At 29.5% G+C, this 21,844-nt stretch overlaps 1 protein-coding gene across 2 annotated transcripts in view; it reads right to left on the bottom strand.

The window, feature by feature from the left end:
- Nucleotides 1–21,844, bottom strand: part of LOC100215717 (voltage-dependent T-type calcium channel subunit alpha-1G) — an 83,854-nt gene that overhangs the window by 16,522 nt on the left and 45,488 nt on the right. For both annotated transcript variants that reach the window (XM_065802288.1, XM_065802289.1), the window contains exons 14-23: nt 19,397–19,485; nt 19,173–19,296; nt 18,120–18,188; nt 16,009–16,196; nt 15,797–15,923; nt 13,577–13,699; nt 3,775–3,864; nt 3,489–3,663; nt 1,132–1,280; nt 506–615 (exon numbers count right to left, since the gene is read on the bottom strand). In XM_065802288.1, coding sequence (XP_065658360.1) covers nt 506–615; nt 1,132–1,280; nt 3,489–3,663; nt 3,775–3,864; nt 13,577–13,699; nt 15,797–15,923; nt 16,009–16,196; nt 18,120–18,188; nt 19,173–19,296; nt 19,397–19,485 — 1,244 coding nt within the window. The remainder of the gene's footprint in view (nt 1–505; nt 616–1,131; nt 1,281–3,488; nt 3,664–3,774; nt 3,865–13,576; nt 13,700–15,796; nt 15,924–16,008; nt 16,197–18,119; nt 18,189–19,172; nt 19,297–19,396; nt 19,486–21,844) is intronic.

Consider the following 21,844-nt stretch of genomic DNA (forward strand, 5'->3'; position numbering starts at 1 on the left):
CATGCAATGAGTCAAGAAGATCCAACATTCAACATCCTAAACTGGAATCGATGTATTATAAAAACATCAATGGCAGCCTAATAGATGAAGAAAGGGTGTGAAGGTTGTTGACAGATAAAATTTGTTTACACCTTAAGTCTTTGACTTGGAGGCCTTCTACAAGACAATAGGAAGATGCATTTAACATCTGCTCAAGATGAGTATTTTTATTGAGACACCATTTCTAGCTTTTACCCAACCAAGAGCCCCAAAGCAGAGGGCATGTTAAGTCAGAGTTGGCATCTCCTAGCTTCTGCCTAAAAGTGTATCCTACAAGGCAGCAAGACATGATATATATATATATATATATATATATATATATATATATATATATATATATATACATATATAAATATATATATATATATAAAAATCAATAAAACATATGTATATATCTAATGCACATATATAAAGTATATACATAAACCATATTTATAATTTGAATATATATATATATAAATTATACCTCTGTTTAAAAAACAGTCTAGGACCAAATCCATATATTTTGAGAAGAGCTTCCAAAATAAAAATTGAAGTAAAGATGTAGTTCAAAATTTTTAAACACAAAGAAAGTTTCTAAAAAAAAAAAGTTTTTTATTTTAATTAATGCATTTTTTTAATGCATTAACAAAATCTGGCATGGCTATACACACTTACTACAGCAAAACCTAAATCAAGATGCTAAAAATCTAGAATGCTAAATAAGTAACTAACAAACTGTATTAAAAAAAAATATTTTATTGAAGAATAACTTTACAAAAACATTTTTAAGCTTTAAAAGAAGTTTTATTATTAACAAACAACTTATATCAATAATAATTATCTTTATTAGTCTATATTTAATGTCATGGTTATGCTATAAAACTTACCTTGGATAGTAATCTTATTAATACAAGCATCACTATAAAAACACTCAATCTTGATCTGCAGAACAGGTTAACACCTGGAAAGGCACTCGATAGTAAAAAATTGTTGAAACTCTTTCATAACATCGTGTTTAAATTGAAAAATGGCATTATAGAAACCTGACCAATCCATATAAGGGCATGAACCATAGATATTAAACATGACATAAAAAAGTCTACCTCTTACCTCTGGCATCTGATAATACTCCATTGCCATAGACAAAACATTCAAGCCAATTATAATAGCAATAGCAAAATCAAACTTGTAATGAGAAACAAAGGTATATACTTTTTTTCGAATATAACTGTATTCATTTAATGTCTGAGGAATTTCATCTATAAGAAATATTTATATCATATTTATTACTTTAATATATTTTTTTATAAATATAAATAATATGTTAATACATAAATTTATAATATCAACATAGTATATATATATATATATATATATATATATATATATATATATATATATATATATATATATATATATATATATATATATATATATATATATATATATGTATATATATACACATATATATATATAACGATAATTTATGATCATTTGTCATTTACTCAATTGGATTATTTACTTACTTGTTGAGGAGAAAACATCGTAATTACAGAGCTAAACAAGAAAAGTTCTCTTCTTACCGAGGTACTATTCATATGCTGAGTAAGCGGAGCCGGGGTGGAACATCCAACCCTGCTGCTACGGCTAATAATAATTCAAAACTTAAGCTGCGCTCTAACAAACTGAGCAATCTTTAAATTTTTATATATATATATATATATATATATATATATATATATATATATATATATATATATATATATATATATATATATATATTTGCATGAAGGAGTTATCCCTGAAATGTGAAGATTAGCTAATGTGACACAGTTATATAAGAGTGGTAATCGTAGGAACCTGGCAAACTACTCCCCAGTTTCCTTGACTTCAATCCCATGTAAGGTTTTGGAGCAAATCATAAAAGACACAGTCATGAATTATCTCTTCTTAATCAAACTAATAGCCAAACAACAACACGGATTTGTTTGCAATAAAGGTTGTGTTACTAATTTATTGGAAACATTAGATGAAGTCATGAAAATACTCTCTCAAAAATACTCTCGAAAAAACAGTGGGCTGATGTAGTTTTTTTAGATTTTGCCAAGACATTCAACAAAAAAACTTTTTTCACACCTTTCTCAAAAACTACAAGCATTTGATATAAATGGATATTGTTAAATTGAATATTAAACTTCTTAGAAAATTATTATTAATTATCCATTATTACTAAGAGAAATAAATACAATTGTAATTTCGACAGAAATTTGACTCATGAAACTGAATGTTGATAAATGTAAAGTTATGCATTAAATTTAACCTTAAATTTAGTAACAATATATTCTTTGGAACAACAAGTCATGCTTTACTATCAACAGACTCTAAATGTGACCTGGGTGTGACAGTAATGTCTAACTTCATTTGGAAAATACAAGCAACAAAATGTGCTTCCAAAGCCTTCCAAAGTATCTTGAGATGGGTGAAAAGCGCTTTCCTGACTAGGGATATAAACCTCTGGAAAAATTTATACATAACTTATGTTAGACCTCATTTAAAGTTTGCTGTGCCGACTTGAAAAGTTTAACCTTTTTTAACGACTTAAAAGTTTGCTCTGCTGACAATGCTTACTTAAAAAAAGATATTCAATGCATTAAGCATGTTCAACATGGAGCTATGAAAGTCTCTTACTGGGTTAAAAAGTTTGATTATGAAAAAATATTTAAAATTCTTAATCTAACTTATTTGACAGATAGAAGAGAGCACACAGAATGCATTCAGCAGTTGTTTAGTAACTATAATTATATCCATGTACTAGAAATAGTTTTTAGGATAAGGAACCTGAGAACAAAAAACTACTCAAAAATGGTCTATACCTCTTAAAAGCATTTCTGCACTTTTCAACATTATCTCTAATCATTCCAAGGCTCTTAGAGATATGATGTTACTTATACAAATGTTTGGACTTGAAATTCAAAAAAAATTATATAATGAATTCTCTGGCAAGAGACCTATCTCCTTGATTAACACCATAAAGTTTAACTTAATGTTATTTTCCTAAGTGTCTTGGCAAAGGTACTTTATTACTTTGTAAAGCCAGAAATAATACAATTTTTATGTTTTAAAGAGTTCATATTAGTTAAAACTTTAGAAGTTGGTTTCAACTACATCAACCAAAATTATAAAAACAAACCCTAACCATCCCTCCGTTGACCAAACCCTATCCATCCCTCCCTTGGCTATTCATCAATCAAAATCGTTATAACATAAATAAGTTTTATCTTTTCTTCAAGCTTAGCTCAATTAAGTTTCAAGTTTATTTTCAGTTACATAAAAAAAAAATATATTTATATCTGCTACATTTAGACCATCAACAACCAGCTATCCTTTTCTCACTTCAAAAATATGAATTTCTACAACCTTTTAAAAGATGAATCCTAAATATAGCTTTTTTTTTAAAACATTCATACCATTTGAATCCGATAAATCTCCAGAAGGGATCTCCATTTCTTCCTCAACTACTTCTCTACACTTTTGAAAATTATCTATGATAACGCCAACCACCATGTTAATTACAACAAAGCCAGCAATCAATAAAAATGAAACAAAATATAGAAATGCCCATGGATTATAATTCTTTATAGGCTGAAAGAATAAAGATAATTTGAGAAAATTTTTTTGTAGATTTATTTACATCTATTTTTAATTAGTTTTTTTTTTTTTTTTGATAAATAAAGAAAATTTTAAATATTTTACCTCTTGATCAATGCCAACTGCATCTATCCCATCATACATCAGCGAAACCCACCCATCTTTTGTCGCAAAGACAAACAATGAAAACAAAGCCTGATACAATATAATATACTCTGCAATATATAATATTATACAATAGAAATAAGAAAACTTTTATACTATACTGTTATAAAAGCGCGAGCGCATATACACACACACACAAATATATATATTAAATGTACGTATGTATGTATGTATGTATGTATTTATATATAGCGCTTAATGTTCTTAAAAAACAGAGCAATATTAAATTTATATATAGATATAAATACAAACATATATATATATATATATATATATATATATATATATATATATATATATATATATATATATATATATATATATCTAAGAATCAACAACTAAAAAAACATAAAACATGGTTTCATGCAAAATAACTTTTAAATCCCTTTTATTGTTTAAATCAAACATTTGATTAATGCATCTTTTAGTTTAACAAACTTTTTAACATGTCTTAGACCTTTTTTAAAGTTTGGGCGCAAAAAAATCAAAATAATTTCATAAAGTATTTTTTTTTTTGTAGAATAATCAAAGCAAAATCAATGAGATTTTGTAAGTTTGTTTATTCTGTAAAACTCTCTGAATATTTTTATGTTTTGAGTTTCATATCTGATGAGCTTATAGGCAATGGTACATCGGATATTGTTATATCAAAGCTATTATTGACCAGGCCATATGACATGTTCTGGATCCAAAATGTAGTAAATAATTTAAATTAGTACCTTGAATTTTTAAAATATAGGTTATATATGAAAATCATATATGTATATGAAAACGAAAGTTGTAAATGGAAAGCAAGAAAAAAAAAAAGCAGGAATGGTCTTGAAAATAAAAAAAGTAGAATTTCCTAAATGTAAACTGCTCAAAAATTTCCTTTTGATTTAAATAAGCTATGATAAAAATTTCAATTTTTAGGATGAGATTTAGCCAACCCACATGAAGCCTTTTGTTTTGAATGGAGGCTAAAGCATGCGACTGTTAAATTTTGAATTTCAATTTCTGTTAAATTTGGAGTTTCAATTTCAAAAGTATACAAAATAATTAGAGTAATGCAAAAACTTCAATACTTATTTTAATCTAAGGAACTTGAAGATTATAAAAATGCTTTTTTATTTTAATTTTTATTATTTCAAATAAATAAGCCAACATTTACCCTAATCAACAACATCAACTTCAGCACAGTGTTTTTGGCAATTTTTTTCCCTACTAATGTGGCGGACATTATTTTAATCAAATCTTTAGCTTTTATTATTTTGCAACTCTTACGCAAATATCCTACGCTAATTCCCCAAAATTTCTAAATGAGAAAGAACTGTGGGCAGTTTGGTGGACTCAAGCTTTTTGGTATGAACTTGATGTCTCTCAAATTATACCACTCTACGGTCTTCTTAGAATAATGAAAAGAAGCGAGATCGGGCCGAAATCAACAGGAAACATCATGACTTGGATAAAATGGTGAAAGTCTAGCTTGTAAGCTTTCCTTGATGTAAACATCAGAGTTTAAAGTTGATGGTATGACGATGGTTTAAAGTTGATGACAAAATCAGAGTTTAAAGTTGATGGACAAAAGCTCAAGATCTTAAACCACAGCTGCTTATTGCTTGCAAAAGAAATTTCTTACCAAATTTATCCAATGATTTATACTTGAACTTGTTGATGACATACCTATGAGCAATTGAAGTATACAATTTTGGACCTAGGAGCTGTTTGAAGTCACACTTAATGTGCATTTTTTTATCCATAATTATGCAGCCATTAATTTTTTATAAGCACTTTGCCATAATGTTTTCAAGCTTGTTTTAGCAGTCAGTGATTGTTTACCTGGTTTGGATATTAAATGGTTCAATAAGACTTAAAATTGCATAACTTTCCTGATGAAAAACTCTGAAACTTTATACCTTTTGGCTTGTTTTCTATTCAATAAGCTGGGATTTTGCATGAATGATTGTCTAATACTAACTGCTGCTTTTTTATCCTTAAAGCTACTTTATCTTTCAGATCCTTTTGCTTGCTCGATAGGTAGAGAGCTTTTGTATTGTTTTATGACCATATAAACACTAGTTTTGCTAAAAAACTTTAATAATTGAAGCCTGGGAACAAAAATACAGTAAGATTTTAGCCCCCTTACGTGAAAAGCAACAAGTTGATACATTATTTTTTTAACTACTTTCAAATAAATTTATTTCATAAGTTAGTTATCCCAGACACTAAAAAACGGTAATTAATGATTCTTTAGCAATTGAAAGTAACAATAGGTACAGAAGGAATTTGTAGATGTGCAGAATTTTTTTTCGTTTTTCTAACTGTTTAGACATTTTAATTAAGAGAAATATTTTGACTCGTTTGTTGACCTTTTTAATTTATACTATCATTACTTAATGTAACTATGCAAAAAAACAATTTTAAAATGTGTCAGTGACAAGTTTTAAAATGAAATTCATCATTCCAAATTTAATGATTGCATACTTTATGAAAGATTCTCATCACAATTATAACTAAATAAATCAACAACAAAATTTTTTTTTTAACTATTTTTATCAATTTTATTGAATTAATCTTTCTCAATAATTTAGTAATTGTTTATATAAATGTAATGACAAAGCAATACAAATGTCAAATTATAATGTTTATGTTCCAATTTCATGACTGTCAGCTGTTTTTGTAATTAAAATGTAAAATCTTTTTTTCTGATTGAGAAAAAACTATTTATAAATTGTAAGTTATTATTATACAGTGTATTTAAAATAAAAATAGTCAATAAATGCTTTTATTGGTCTAAAAGTGAACCTAAAAAAGGTATAATACCTATTTTGATGAATAAAATTTATGGAAGAGGTGTACACTGGATTTTTAGATGTTTGAGTTTTGACAGTCACAGGCCTTGTGCAAACTTCAAGCTTTTGAATGTTTATGCTTATGTCAAATGAGTATGTTTTGCAAAGAATTGCGGTGATTGAAGATTAGGAACAAAAAAAACCTAAAAAAGGTATAATAACAGGTAATAATAGCTATTTTTGGTAATTAAAATTTATGGAAGAGTATAAAGATGATTGTTACAAAAACTACAAACGTAAGAAGTAAACGTAAGAAAACTGGAAGAAGGAATGAGATTGTTAGACAGTTACAAAGACGTATTACTGAAAGAACCACAATTCATTGGTTGTCAATATCATGTTCTTGACCAAGTCCTTTGCATAGTAGCGGATGAAGAACTTGGAGGAAACAACATGTCACTTAATATAGAATATCCATTCATCCTGGAACTTGTAAAAAACTACAAACAGCTCCGAAAAAAATTCAAGAATGGTAAATAAGTGATTACTGAAACAGCAGGGTGGCGTGATGATATGAAATTTTTATTTCATTTGACTCGAGAGTTCCTTTTTTTTGATGAATCTGGAGTATTTCCTAATGTGAAGTAAAGAAAATACCTGAACTAAATAATACACGATGGAGTTCCAGAGCAATACTAGCTCTTTGGCATTTATTTTTCTACCTGAGAGAAGAGACACACTACTCAACATTTGTAGAATCATTTCTTACAGAGGAGCAGACCATTGGTTCACTGATCAAATGTACAATGCAGATGATTATCACAACCCATGTAGCAGCTTGCATGGTCATAACAAAACATTAAACAAAAAAATTTTGGAATCAGGAAACATCAAGACTAGCAATTCCTGAAACAAACCCAGAATAAACAATTAAGATCTTTTTGATATCTGCAAAAAGAAAGAGAACCAAAGAAAGCTTCAGAATTGTATATTACACTTTAATTAAACAAAATATACAAAATATTTTTTCAATATATAGAGTAGCTTTTCTTACTTCTAGAACTGTTAATTTAGTTTGTAATTTTTATATATATATTTTTTTATATTTATTTGAAGTTTAGAGTATTTGGATGTACCAGTAAACTGTTAAATGCTTAACAGTTCGTTGTTACATCATAACAATGTGAAATAATGATCATAAAATTATTTGAAATTTTATTCATTTTTTTGCATCTTCGCTTCCAACAAGGCTGCAAGCAACTATTATAAGAGTTGGAAGTTACTGGAAGAGAAAAGATGAAGTTTGTAGAGCAAGATAACACTTGACAGACAACTTAAAAGATTGCAAATTATATGTATCAGGAAAGCAAGATGATAGAAGCAAATTCCAAAGAACTGATGTTTGAGGAAAAAAACTAGATGAATAAGAGTTTTTGGAGCACTTAGAAACAAACACAGAAAAAGGATGAGACTTAATTGAATGACGAGTAACACAAGAACGAATTTTAGATGGCATAAGAGACGCTAGCTCTTTAGAGTGCCCATTTTAGTGCTTGTAGAAAAGAGAAAGAGAAACAACGTTACAACGATGTGATAATGGTTGGAGGTTGGCTGCAAGAGCAGGTCCAATTCTGTTTACAATGCACTTTTGCACCTTGTCTATAAGAAAAAGGACATCATTATAAGATCCGCCCCAGATATGGTAACAGTATTTCATACAAGGATGGATTTGAGATTAATAGAGATAAAGAATAGAATCCGGAGTAAAATAGTGTTGAGCACACTATAGAGACGAAACCTTAGAAGATGCTAAATTTGCAATGGATTTGATATACGGTTTCCAAGAAAGATCAGAAGTAAGAAACAATCCTAGAAAATGAAGGGTAGATGACTCATCAAGTACATCACCATTCATAAATATAGGAAGATCTAAATTATTGCGTTTACAATAGACTGAAAAAAATTGGGTTTTATCTGATTTAAAGTTCACCAGCCACAGTGAGTCCCTTGTTGTAGCAGAAGTGAGATCCTTTTCAAGCTCAAATGCCCCCTCCAAGCAATCAGAGGATATAGGCTTCTTTTTATGAAAAGAATAAATGGACAAGTCAGAATATATGTCAACGAGTCAAGAATAAATGGATCCCTCTCCTGAATTTTTGAAAATAGGGATAACAGATACCACTTTCCAGCATGCCAGAGAACAAGACTCTGATAAGTACTTGTTAAAGATTTTTGAAAGTATGGATGACAGCTTGGGAGAACACTACTACAAGACTACAACAGGTATATTGTCTGGACCACAAGTTATAGAAGAGTCTAAGCAGGAAATCACTTTTGATACAAAGCTGGAGTGATAGGAATGCCAAGCAATGGACCAACCTGTTTGACAGCTATATCAGGTAGAATGCAACTAGTGCAATCAAGAGATGATATTGATGAAAAATTCTTAGCAAACAACTCAGTTTTGTCTCAGGTGAGGTGACAAAGTCTGAACCATACAAGAGAGATGGAATTACAGATTTGCCCTTATTATTGATACTGTTAAAGGTTCTCCAGAAGTCACTAGAGCCTAATTTTTGTGATGAAATACGAGATTTCATGACCTGAGAATAACGGGCTTTGGTGTTACCCAAAACCTTTTTGCAATGGTTTCTAGCAATAGTAAATAGACATTTGTTTTTGGAGAATTGTTATGCTGATAGATATGAAAGTAACAATTTCAATTGGAAATTGCAGCAGCACAATCTAAGGAAAACCATGGAGAAGAGTGAGGCTTGACCCTGAATTGTCGAAAGGGAATAAAAGATTTAATGCCAGCCTGAATCCACGAAGTTATGTAAGAAGCACATTTGTCAGCAGGAAGACGAAAGGTATCTTTCGTCTTCCTGCTGACAAATGTGCTTTACGGCCATCACAAAGAAAATCACAGAAAAAGTTCCAGCCATCTTTAAGGTAGTTATAAGAGGTACAAAGATAGGGGGATTCTGATGATGAAGAAGAATGAGATAATAGTTTTAGAGAGATCAAACTGTAATCAGAAGCACCTAAAGGTGAATGTAGATAAACTGAGCACTGACTAGGATCAGAAACAAGACATAGGTGGAGTAGAGGAGGTGGATGATTCGAGTTGTTTGAAAAGTTGACTATTTGAGTTAGAGATTGAGAATTGCAAAAGTTGAGGGCCTTAACACCAGCAGAGTCACTGACACTAGAGCCAAGCCATTCAGTGTGATGAGCATTAAAATCACCAACAACAAAGATATTGGCTGATGGATAAAGAGAGAGGGATTAGTCAATTTGATTAGAAATAATATCGAAAAGAGTGCAAATAATATCAAAAAGAGTGAGATGAAGGAGAGCAAAATAGAACAAAGTGGAAAGCGATGAAGAAGTGGTGCTAAACAAAAGCACATAAAAGAATAATCTGTAGATTCAAACCTAGTTTCTCGAAAACGGGAGAATTCTTGCGAATGTAAATACCCAGGCCAAGCATGAGACTATTGGAGTCTTCATGAATTAAAGGAAGATAACCATCAAACTTAGTTTACAAGATGAGACAGTTGAACTCATATTAGTCTCACAAAAAAGCAAATAGGCCTGGTGAACTTAGCAAGAGATAAGAAATAACAAAAAAAAAGTTACTTCGAGAACCATGAATATTAGTGAAAAATAGGTTTAGAGAACTTGGTGATGACAATGATACTTTGATATTTTTCATCATCATCACCAAGTTCTCTAAACCTATCATTCACTAATATTCGTGGTCTCTTGCAAAGTTCACCAGACCTACTTGCTCTTTGTGAAACTAATTTGAGTACAGCTGTCTCATCTTGCAATCTTTGTGTTGATGGTTATCTTCCTTTAATTCGTAAAGACTCCAATTGACACATGCTTGGCCTGGGTATTTACATTCGTAAGAACTCACCCATTTGTTGTGAAACTAGATTTGAATACCCAGACTATTCTTTCATGTGCTTTTGTTTAGCACCACTTCACTCTATTGCTTTCCTATATCTCTCTCTTTCATCTCAAGACTGCATTCTTTTGATGTTATTTCTAATCATATTGACCAAGCCCTCTCTCTTTATCCATCAGCTAATATAGTTGTTGTCTATGACTTTAATGCTCACCACTCTGAATGGCTTGGCTCTTCATCACCTGAATCACCCTATGATCGTACAACTACAGTAAAGCTGACTGGGATTCTTTCCGTGATTTTCTTCATGATGGCCCTTGGGTAGAGATCTTTTGTCTTCCTGTCGACAAATGCACATCTTACATAACTTTGTGGATTCAGGCTGGCATGGAATCTTTTGTTCCCTCTCGACGATTCTCACTCTCCTCCATAGTTTTCCTCTTACTGTGCTGCTGTGATTGCCAATTGAAACTGTTACTTCAATATCTATCAGCAAAACAACTCTCCAGAAAACAGACGTCTGTTTATTACTGCTAGAATCCATTGTAAAAAGGTTTTGTCTAACGCCAAAGCATGCTATGCTCAGGTCATGAAATCTCCCATCTCATCTCAAAAGTTAGGCTCTCGTGACTTCTGAAGAATCTTTAATAGTATCAATAATAAGGGCAAATCTTAAATTCCTTTTGTATGGTTCAGACTTTGTCACCTCACCTAAAGACAAAGCTGAATTGTTTGCTGAAAACTTTTCATCAATATTATCTCTTGATCCACTAGTTGCGCTTTACCTAATATTGCCAACAAACAGGTTGTTCCATTGCTTGACATTCGTATCACTCCAGTTTCTGTATCTCAAGTGATTTCCTGCTAAGACTCTTCTACAGCTTGTGGCCCGAGCAACATACCTGTTATAGTCTTGCATAAGTGTTCTCCGGAGCTCTCGTCTATATTCTCAAAACTATTTAACAAGTGCTTATCAAAGTCTTGTTTTCCAGCCTGCTGGAAAGCGGCATCTGATATCCCTATTTTCAAAAATTCAGGAGAGCGATCTGATTCATCTGACTACCGTCCCATCAGTCTTCTTCCTATCATAAGCAAGATTTTTAAATCTTTAATTAACAAACACTTAATTTCTCATCTTGAATCTAATAACTTACTTTCTGACCATCAATTTCGATCTTCTCGTTCTACAGCTGATTTGCTAGCAGTAATTACTGATAGATTTTATCGTGCATTAGATAAAGGTGGAGAGGTTAAGGCCATCACTCTTGAAATTTCAAAAGCTTTTGATAAAGTTTGGCATGCTGGTCTTCTCCATAAGCTTTCTCCTTATGGTGTATCTGGCAACATCTTTAAGATTATTGAATCCTTCTTTTCCAATCATAGCATAAATGTTGTCCTTGATGGACAGCACTCTTCTCACAGTGGCTGGCTCACAGTGGCTGGTGAACTTCAATACAGATAAAACTCAATTTTTTTCAGTAAATCGTTATTGCAATAATTTAGATCTTCCTATATTTATGAATGGTGATGTACTTGATGAGTTATCTACTTTTCATCTTATAGGATTAACTCTTACTTCCAATTTTTCTTGGAAACCATATATCAAATCAGTTGCAAAATTAGCATCTGCTAAGGTTGCATCTCTTTATTGAGCTCGTCACTTTCTTACTTCAGATTCTATTTTCTATCTCTATAAATTTCAAATCCGGCCTTGTATGGAATACTGTTGCCATATCTGGGGCAGATCATCTAACGATGCCCTTTCTCTTTTAGACAAGGTGCAAAAATGCATTGTAAACATAGTTGGACCTGCTCTTGCAGCCGACCTCCAACCATTATCACATCGTCGTAATGTTGCTTCTCTTTCTCTTTTCTACAAATACTATAATGGGCACTGCTCTAAAGAGCAAGCGTCTCTTGTGCCATCTACTAAAATTCATTCTCGTGTTACTCATTATTCAATTAAGTCTCATCCTTTTTCTGTGACTGTTCCTTAGTGCTCCAAAAACGCTTATTCATCTAGTTTTTTTCCTTGAACATCAGCTTTTTGGAATTCGCTTCCTTCATCTTGTTTTCCTGATTTATATAATTTGCAATCCTTTAAGTTGTCCGTCAATCATTATCTTGCTCTACAATTTTCATCATTTCTCGTTCATTATCTTCCAACTTTAATTAGTGGCTGCTTGCAGCCTTGTTGGAAGCGAAGATGTTTAAAAAAAAATATATACAATAAAAAATGTATGTCAAGCAAAATAACAACTTCGAAAAACATTTTTATTTCTGAAAAGATATGTAAAAAAATTTATTAAAAAATATATTTAGCACTGGAGGCCTATCAATGTTTCATCAGTAGTGCTAGTTTGCAAAAAAAAAAATTATTTGTGTTACAAAAATATAATTTTTAATCAATTAAGGTATTGTTGCAATTACTTATCATTGTTTTTTAAAACAGGAAGTGTTAGTTAAAAGTATCATGCTTTTGCTTATGCAAACGACTTTCATGACAAGAAATTTTTATCATTATAAAGTTCTAAAAAAACAATAAACTGGAAAAACGGTTCCATTATTTTATTATTTATACATTAACAACCATACACATGGTTGTCAAATTTGTCTGTTGAATGGTCGGTTCTGCAACTTAAAATATGACCATTTGTGCAATTTATCAAATTATTCGTTTTTCCAGTATATTTTGATCAGCCATTACATTATAAACATTTTTAATAATAATTAACATTCTTGCTGTTACACATAATGAGACTTTTAATGTTCCAAATAGTACCATTGGATGTTACAAAATTTCCTACACCTTGCAGGGAAAATAGACACATTTTGCAACAATTATCATTATATTTAAAAAGTCCTATCATTTAATTGTTAAATGTTACAGAATTAAATCTAGCAAAAGTAAATTTTTTCAGTAAATTTGGTGGTTGTTTGTAAGCTATAGACATAAGAAAAAATTATTTGTACTCTTTTACTAGTAATTTCACGGGTAATGCAATTCTTTTAGCCATAATTTTTTTTTTCAAGTTTGAAAATAAAAGCAAATTACCTGGAAAAGGTTATCAAAGTTATACTTTTTATTTTCCCAAGATCCACCATACAATGTACATTCATTATAATTTGTTACAGTTTCGTTTGCACCTTTACAATGATGAAATTTTCCTTTGAATAACTATAAATAAAATATTTTAAAAAATTATTAATCATTGTTTTTAAATAAGATTGTAAGCAACCATTAATTAAGTTGGAAGTTAACAGAAGCAAAATTTAAAAAAGCAAGAAAAAACAATAAGAGCAAGCAACTGTCTGGATAATATAAATATGAAAAAGAATTCCAAAGCATTGATATTTGCAGAATAAAACTAGATGAACAAAACTTTTTTGAGCATGAAAGTTACAGTAATAGGATGCCACTCAACTGAAAGGCAAGTCATGCAAAAAATGATTGATGAAACAAGTTATGATAGCTTGCTTGAGTAGCAACTAGATATATAGAGGTGAATCAAGAATCAGTAGAACCAGATAATGCGATCAGGGTGTAGAATCAGGAATATGACAAGAAAAATAAATGGCGATTAATCTGCAATTATATTGCAGATGCTAATTTATCAAACTTTGAGAAAAAGACTTTACAATAGATTGCATTATTTCCATGAGAAATCAGTAGGGAATGATAATACAAAAAAGGCCTTAAGTAGAGGACTAATTAAGAGTGTTGCCATTATCAACATTGTGATAATTGTTAGCAGTAAATTTTTGTTTATTTTAAAGTTTCGTTTATTTTAAAATTTACTAGCTATTGCAATCTCCAAACAGCTACAGAAAAGAGATCAGATTTAAGATCGGCTGCCTATTTAAGTGATAAAAAGCAATGACTTTTTGTCAAGGTTAGAGCATACAATTGCTTTATTAGTAGATAGAGATACTTTGAGGTTAGTACTTAGCTACTTTAAGGGTAAGATTATCAGCAAGATCATGATGAGGGGCAACACAGGACCAAGCATAGATTCTTGTGTATCCCAGAAGTTACTGGAAATGGAGGAGAGTGTTGTCTATCAAGGACAACTTTAATACTGTGATTAGAGAAGAATGGTTCAAATCATTCCCATACACACCATAAAAAGTAGGCTACCATGCTAGACTTTATCAAAAGCTTTTAATATATCAAGAGAAATAGCCCTTGCCTCATCAGATCCATATAATGCACAATAGAACCTTTTTGTTGTAATGCTTGACTGAAATTAAAAGTTTATTAAGGATTCTAAGACTTTGCTAACAATAAAAAGTCTATTCTTGTAGTTCTAGGGTGACACTACTAATAAAACAATACTGAATATAGTGGTGGTAAGTTAAAGATTCATAAGTTTTCATACTTTTCTAAATCCATATGCACAGTGAGATGTTTTTAAAAATAATTAAGGATAAATTTTTAGTTCAAATAATTAAGGGCAACTTTTAATTGTTTAAATCAAGTGACCTAGTTTAAAAATAAGTGTTTAGAGTGACAAAAAAATTTGTAAATCCCAAACTCCAAGTTTTTGCATCAAAAGAATAAAAACTATATTCAAAAAACAATGTAAACTTTCGTTATTTTTAACTTTAAATGAAAAATGGAACTCCTTTTAAATACTAATTTTTTTGAGTTTCAAACAGTAGAATATTTATTTAATCCTTAATAAAAACAAACAACAAATAATAAATAATACCAAGCACATTAAGTAATTTATTTTTTTAGAAGGTATCAAAATTGGCGTATTTGAAACATTTTCATATACATTAAACTTAATATTTTGATGCATATGAAAGTTTTAGATTTCATAATGGGAGCATTTACAGTATCAAATGAATGCAATACAATGTAATGTGATGTAATATAAATCATTTGTGCTAATAAAATAATATTCATAACTTTTAGTTATAAGCTAAGATTTCAAAGTTTGTTGATAGAACCCTTATTCTAGAGAAAAAGAAAGCCATTACTATCATATGATGAATCGACCAATATAGTATACTAATTTGAATCAAATAATTACCAAGGGCATTTTAAGATAAAGATTGTTAGCAAAGAGTATCAGCAGTATTTTTAAGATAAACAGCAAAACTACGCACAGCAAACCTATGCACAGAAACCATGGTTTTAAAACTTTCACAACAAGATTAAGAAGCCTCAGTCAAAATAAAATACTGTTGTATATACATTTTAAGCATTTGATTCGAAAAACTTGTAACAGAAAAAATATTTTATTCAAACAAAAAAGAATTTATTTACCTGAACTCCAAGAATCCCAAAAATTGTAAAGAAGACAAATGCAACAACGACTAAATTACCAATCGGTGCAAGAGAAGCAAGTAAAGTTTCAACAACAATTTTTAAACCGGGAGCACGACTGATCAATCTAAATATAAAATTTAATTCCCTTCCTTAAAATATTGATATTTTTTAAGTAAAACACAAATTTTCAATTATGTTTAAAATCTTACCTTAAAGGACGCAGTGTTCGAAATGCTCTCAAAACTTTAAGAACACCTAATATGTGACTTCGTGTATGAACTATATGAGTTACAAACAGATCAACAAGTGATGTTAAAACTAAAATAAAATCCATTTTATTCCATCCACTTCGTAAGTACGTTGTTTCTTCTCCAAAATAAAAACCGTCTGCAAAAATCTAAAAAAATATTTATAAATCAAAACTAATACTTTTACAAAACAAGCATCAAACTAATTGATTCTAGCATGGCTTCCGGTCAAATGTGTATTTTCTAAAAGCTGTTTTATCATAATTTCTATAGGACTTTATATGTTGATATAAGTTTTATACTTTAGTGAAAAATAAATCAAAAGTTCATTTTCGACAAACCAAAATTTACTAGGTAGACGATTTTTAAAGCCTGTTTACTCTGAGTTTTTATTTTTATTGGTGACTGAAATAATTATTTTCTAATTTTTAAGGCCGATTTTCGTTGATTTTTTGATGTTGCATTAATGTCAACATGTCACATGTCATGTTGTTATAAATGACATAAATCACTCTTTTATAGAATTCATTAATTCAATAAACATTTAACAAATGTTATAATTTATGTAATAAATATTACAATCTATATGTAATAGTATGAATAATAGTATGAGTAATAGTATAGTAAAATATAGTATAGAATAATAGTATGAGTAATAGTATAAAAAACTTACATTTTAAAACTTAAAATAAATTTAATTAGAGAGTATTTTAGGAAAATAACTTGGGTGGCTGTACCTCCAGTGCTGAAAGGATACATTGATGGAAACTTAGATCTTTAAGAACATAAGTTTTAACAGTTTTAACTTGTTCCTATAAATGTTTGCAATAAAACTTTTAAACACGTCTTCATCTTAGCATCTTTTTTTAATACCTTCCTTACATTGCATATATCACAGTTCTGTATTAGCACTTGTTACTTTTTTATTTTATTTATAATAATATTTTTTTCATCTATAGTAATAACATCTAATGATAGATTCAGATAGTGAGAAATCATTTTAACTTCCACTAGAAGTTACATAAGAGAACAGGCACATTGTATTTCTTGATGAATTTCAGAAATATCTGTAAATGCAAATTCTTTTGCAAATGTTTTAGATAATCCATCTTAAGCACCAAATTAATTTTTTTTCATTTTAATTTGTTTGTTTTAAAATCATTTCTGGCAACCTCAAATCAGAATTAGAGAAAAAATGATCAAGCAAAGGAGATGTTAATAAACTAATGTAGGTACATTTGAATTTTGTAATTACATATTCTTTAGCAAAACTTGTACCTAAACCACCTTAAACTTCTTGAAATAGTGTTAGTATAAACATTACAGTAACTAAAATATAAACAATCTAACAATAATCCAATACAAAAAAAATATTCAGTCCCTGTAAAAAATCAATTTTTTTTGCAGTAGTGTAGTGGTTAAGTGTGCAAATCTTTGCAAAGCAAAAGGGTTATAACCCACCAGCCCAAGTAGTAACCACCTTGTTCTTTGTGTTTAGGTATAATAGGGCTAACAGAGTTGAACAATAGGCTGGGTGAATAAAAAAAAGCAATTGCTTTTACTCACTGTGTTTGGAGTAATTGTTCAGCTTTACGAGAAAAGAAATTTTAGCAAACTTGCTGAAACTTTTATTCATGTAAAGGTAAGCAATTTACTCCAAAAACACTAAGTAATTGCTCAGCTTTACGTGAATAAAATTTGAGCAAAATTGCTGAAGTTTTTATTCACATAAAGCTGACCAATTACTAAGTAAAAGCAATTGCTTTTTTTATTCATCCAGCCTAATATTAAAGACAACAACAACAAAAAATCAAAAAAACAAAAATAATAAAAATTTGTCATTTGAATTTAACTTTCATTCATAAACAAATACTTTTAGAAGCAGTATTAGAAAACTGAAGAAACCCCATTTAGAGTTTTTAGAGTTAGAGAAACTTAATTAAGCATTTCAACCCTGAAACCCTAAATTTAAACATGTTATTTAATAACACAACAATTATTTAAATTTTACAGTTTTATAAGCAAATGTGTTTAGTGTGAAATAAAAATAAGAAAAAAAGAAAAGTTCTTACTTTAATCATCATTTCAATTGTAAAGACAATAGTGAATGCAATATTACAATAATCGATTATTAATCTTTCCTAAAAATTGCAAAAACAATAGTGAATGCAACACAAAAATAACGAATTAATAATTTCTCATAAAAATTGTGAAAACAATAGGGAATGCAACATTGAAATAATTAATAATTTCTTACAAAAGTTGTGAAAACAAAAGTGAATGCAACATTGAAATAATTAATAATTTCTTATAAAACTTGTGAAAACGATAGTGAATGCAACATTGAAATAATTAATAATTTCTTATAAAATTTGTGAAAACAACAGTGAATGCAACATTGAAATAATCAATTAATAAACTCTCTTAATAGTTGTGATGACAACAATAATTGCAATATGACAATAATCAATTAATAATCAAATGGTTGACATTCCAAATAGTTAGAAATACCAACTATTTGTTATAAATAATTCCACTCTCATTCAGTAATAAACAACTTTGTACCCAGCTTTTCTTAGAATATGCTAAAAGTTTAAATTATTGCATTAGAGCTTAAACTTGTCTTGTTATTAAGTTAACCCTAGCTTTACTAACTTTCTAAAGTTCAAAACAAAATGTTCACACTATTTTATTTATTTAAAACAATAAAACAACATTTTACCAAACCCAATGGAGATTACCTGCAATAAGATGTGGATTAGATTGAGTGAATTAAATTTTTTCCTTTTTTAGAAATTTTTTTCTTAATACCTTTTACTTTTGTTTTTGAGTTTGAACTCAAAAATAATTAAAAAAAAAATTTTTAACATTAAGTGTTACAATAAAAACAATTTACTTATGATGATGGTGAGAGTATATTTTATATCCATTTGTACAACGCTTACATTTTAAACAAAGTATGACAAAAAAAACTTATAGCAAATAAATAATAGAAAAAAACAGTTAAAAATTAAATAAATAAACTGAAAATAATAAATTTAATAATAACATACAATAAAAAAAAAATATTATTATTATTAGTAGATATAAATATGAATAAAATTTTTAAAATAAATAAAACTTACTTGAGATCCATCTAATATACTTGGTCGCTCTAATGCCATTATTACACAATTAGTAGCAATAAAAAATAATATGAAATAATCAAACCATGGATGTTTAACAAGACCATAAACTTTAGCACGACATCTTTAAATAGTTAATAACTTTAATTTTTTAAACTACATAACTCCAAGCAATAAAAAAAGACTTCTTCTGTCATCAAGTAAAATAAAGAATGGGAACTTACTTGTTCTCTGGTGCAAAAAGGTAGAGTGACCAATTCCTTCTTTTATTAAAGAACGTACATCTTTTATAAAAAAATTTTTTTCCTTCGACCTAACAAATTTACAGTACAATTTTAAATTATTTATTGCCTCTTATATAAACAAGTAAAATGTTCAACAGACATAAAGAATTTTTTAGTTTAAGGATAATAACCACAATCAGCTTGCTACTGGTATCATGTAACCCAATACTACCTGTCCCATGTAGTATTGGGTTACATGATACCAGTAACCCAATAATACATGGGACAGGTAGGAACAATAATCAGTTAACGCATATATTAACTGATTCAGCTATTGTTCCTAGGCAATGACTTTAGGGGTAAACAAAAATAACTCTGTTGACCTTGCACCTTTTTTTCATCTATTAGACTGGTGTAGACATAAAACTGTGTTACATTGTTTTCTGCTTCATCTTCTTGACTCTACAAATAGATTTCTTTTTGCCTGAGAGTGGCTATGCAACTCTTCCTTTTATTTTCTAATAAAAATAAAGCTTAAAGCATAATGGTTCTGAGCAATGTTTTCTGAACTCTGTGGTAGCTTTCAGACTTTGGATTAATTAACAGGACTGAGACAGCTGCATTGCTCATTACTTAGGAGGCCAAGCTCTATCTATAAATGAGACAAATTCTCTTTAATTTTAAATCATGCCCAAAGCAACCAAAAATATTAAAAAATAAAAAACCATCACAACTATCTAACTGTTTTAATATAAGTTTTACAAATATTTTTATTCTTCAAAGAAATTTTCCAACATACCTCATTCAAAATTCACCAAACTTGCAAAAATTCACCAAGCTTGCTTTTTCTTAGACTAATTTAAATTTGGTTGTTCCTTTTTCAGATCTCAATATTGACAGTTACTATCCTTTGACTTGCAATGACTCCAATAGTCACATCCTTGGATTAAGCATATACTTATGCATCAATTCATCTTTTTGTCAAGAAATCAGGTTTAAATCTTCTGACCATTCTTTTATGTGCTTCTGATGAAAAAAGTATGTACAAGATAAAAAATTTATATATATTTTTTTAATCTTTTTCAAAAGAACAATTCTTATTTGAGAACAAATGCCTTTTTATTATTGCAAGAAGTCAATAAAAAAAGGTGCTGTTTGATGCTAAGCTCCATTATTCCCAGTTTACTCAATCTCAGTTTCTAAAGGCTTTTGGAAAATCATCAACAGTAACATTAGCTAAACTAACATTACATCTCTAATTCATGGGTATGATCTTATTATCTCACCAAGGCAGAGCTATTCATAAAGAGCTTTACTTCTAATTCAACTCTTGAATCTAATGACCATACTTTTCCTATCATTTTAGTTAAGAGATTAACTAATTGTTAGACATCCAAATCACTCTAACTTCCATTGCTTAAGTCATTTTTCAATTAAACTCTTCTACAACTTGTGGTTCAGACAACATTCCTGGCATAGCATGTTCCTGATATAGTCTTACAAAAGTGTTCTCCAGGACTTTCTTCAATTCTCTTTAAACTGCATTAGATAGAGGCAGTGAGAAAAAGGCTAGTGCTCTTGACTTATCTTAAGCTTTCAATAAGTTCTGACATGCTTGTCTTCTCCATAAGTTTGCCTCATATGATCTATCTGGGAAAGTTTTTTAGATTATCAAATCATTTCTGTCTAACCACTTTATTGAAGTCATCCACAAAGACTAACACTCTTCTTAATTTCCAACTTACTTCTTGGTTGCTTCTTATTATTGTAATCGCTATTATCTTACTCCTGATTCCATTCTCTATCTCTACAAATCTCTTATTTGTCCCTGTATAGAGTACTGTTTTCATTTTTGGGGCTGGTTCTTCTAATTATGCTCTTTCTCTTCTTGACAAGGTTTAAAAACATTTTGTAAATGTAGTTGGACTTGCTTTATCTGAGACTCTCTCCTATTGTCATAAAGCTGTATCTCCCATCATGCATCTCTTTCTCTTTTCTACAAATATTATCATGATTGCTACTCAAAGGATCTATCATCTTTATATGTCTAGTTTTTAGATCTCTAGTTCAACCAATTAAAACTCATTCTTACTTGACTTTTAGTAAAGTCTCATCCTTTTACTGTATCTGTCCCTGCCTGCTCTAAAAACTTTTATTTGTCTAATTTTTTTTTCCCTGCACTTCAATCCTTTGGAACTCTCCCATCTTCATGTTTTCCTGACATCTTCAACCATCAATTTTTCAAGTCTTCTGTCAACAGTTTATTTGCTTTTTATCTTTCTTTGTATTTTAATAATTATCTTTCTTTGTATTCTAGTATTCCTAACCTAAGTGGTTGCTTAGCAACTCCCAACCTAAGTGGTTGCTTAATAACTCCCAGCCTAATAGTGGTTGCTTTCAGCCTTGTTTGGAGTGAATTAATTTTTTTTTTAATATGTTTACAATTAT

Source organism: Hydra vulgaris, chromosome 08 (assembly GCF_038396675.1).
Source record: "Hydra vulgaris chromosome 08, alternate assembly HydraT2T_AEP".
Classification (NCBI taxonomy): domain Eukaryota; kingdom Metazoa; phylum Cnidaria; class Hydrozoa; order Anthoathecata; family Hydridae; genus Hydra; species Hydra vulgaris.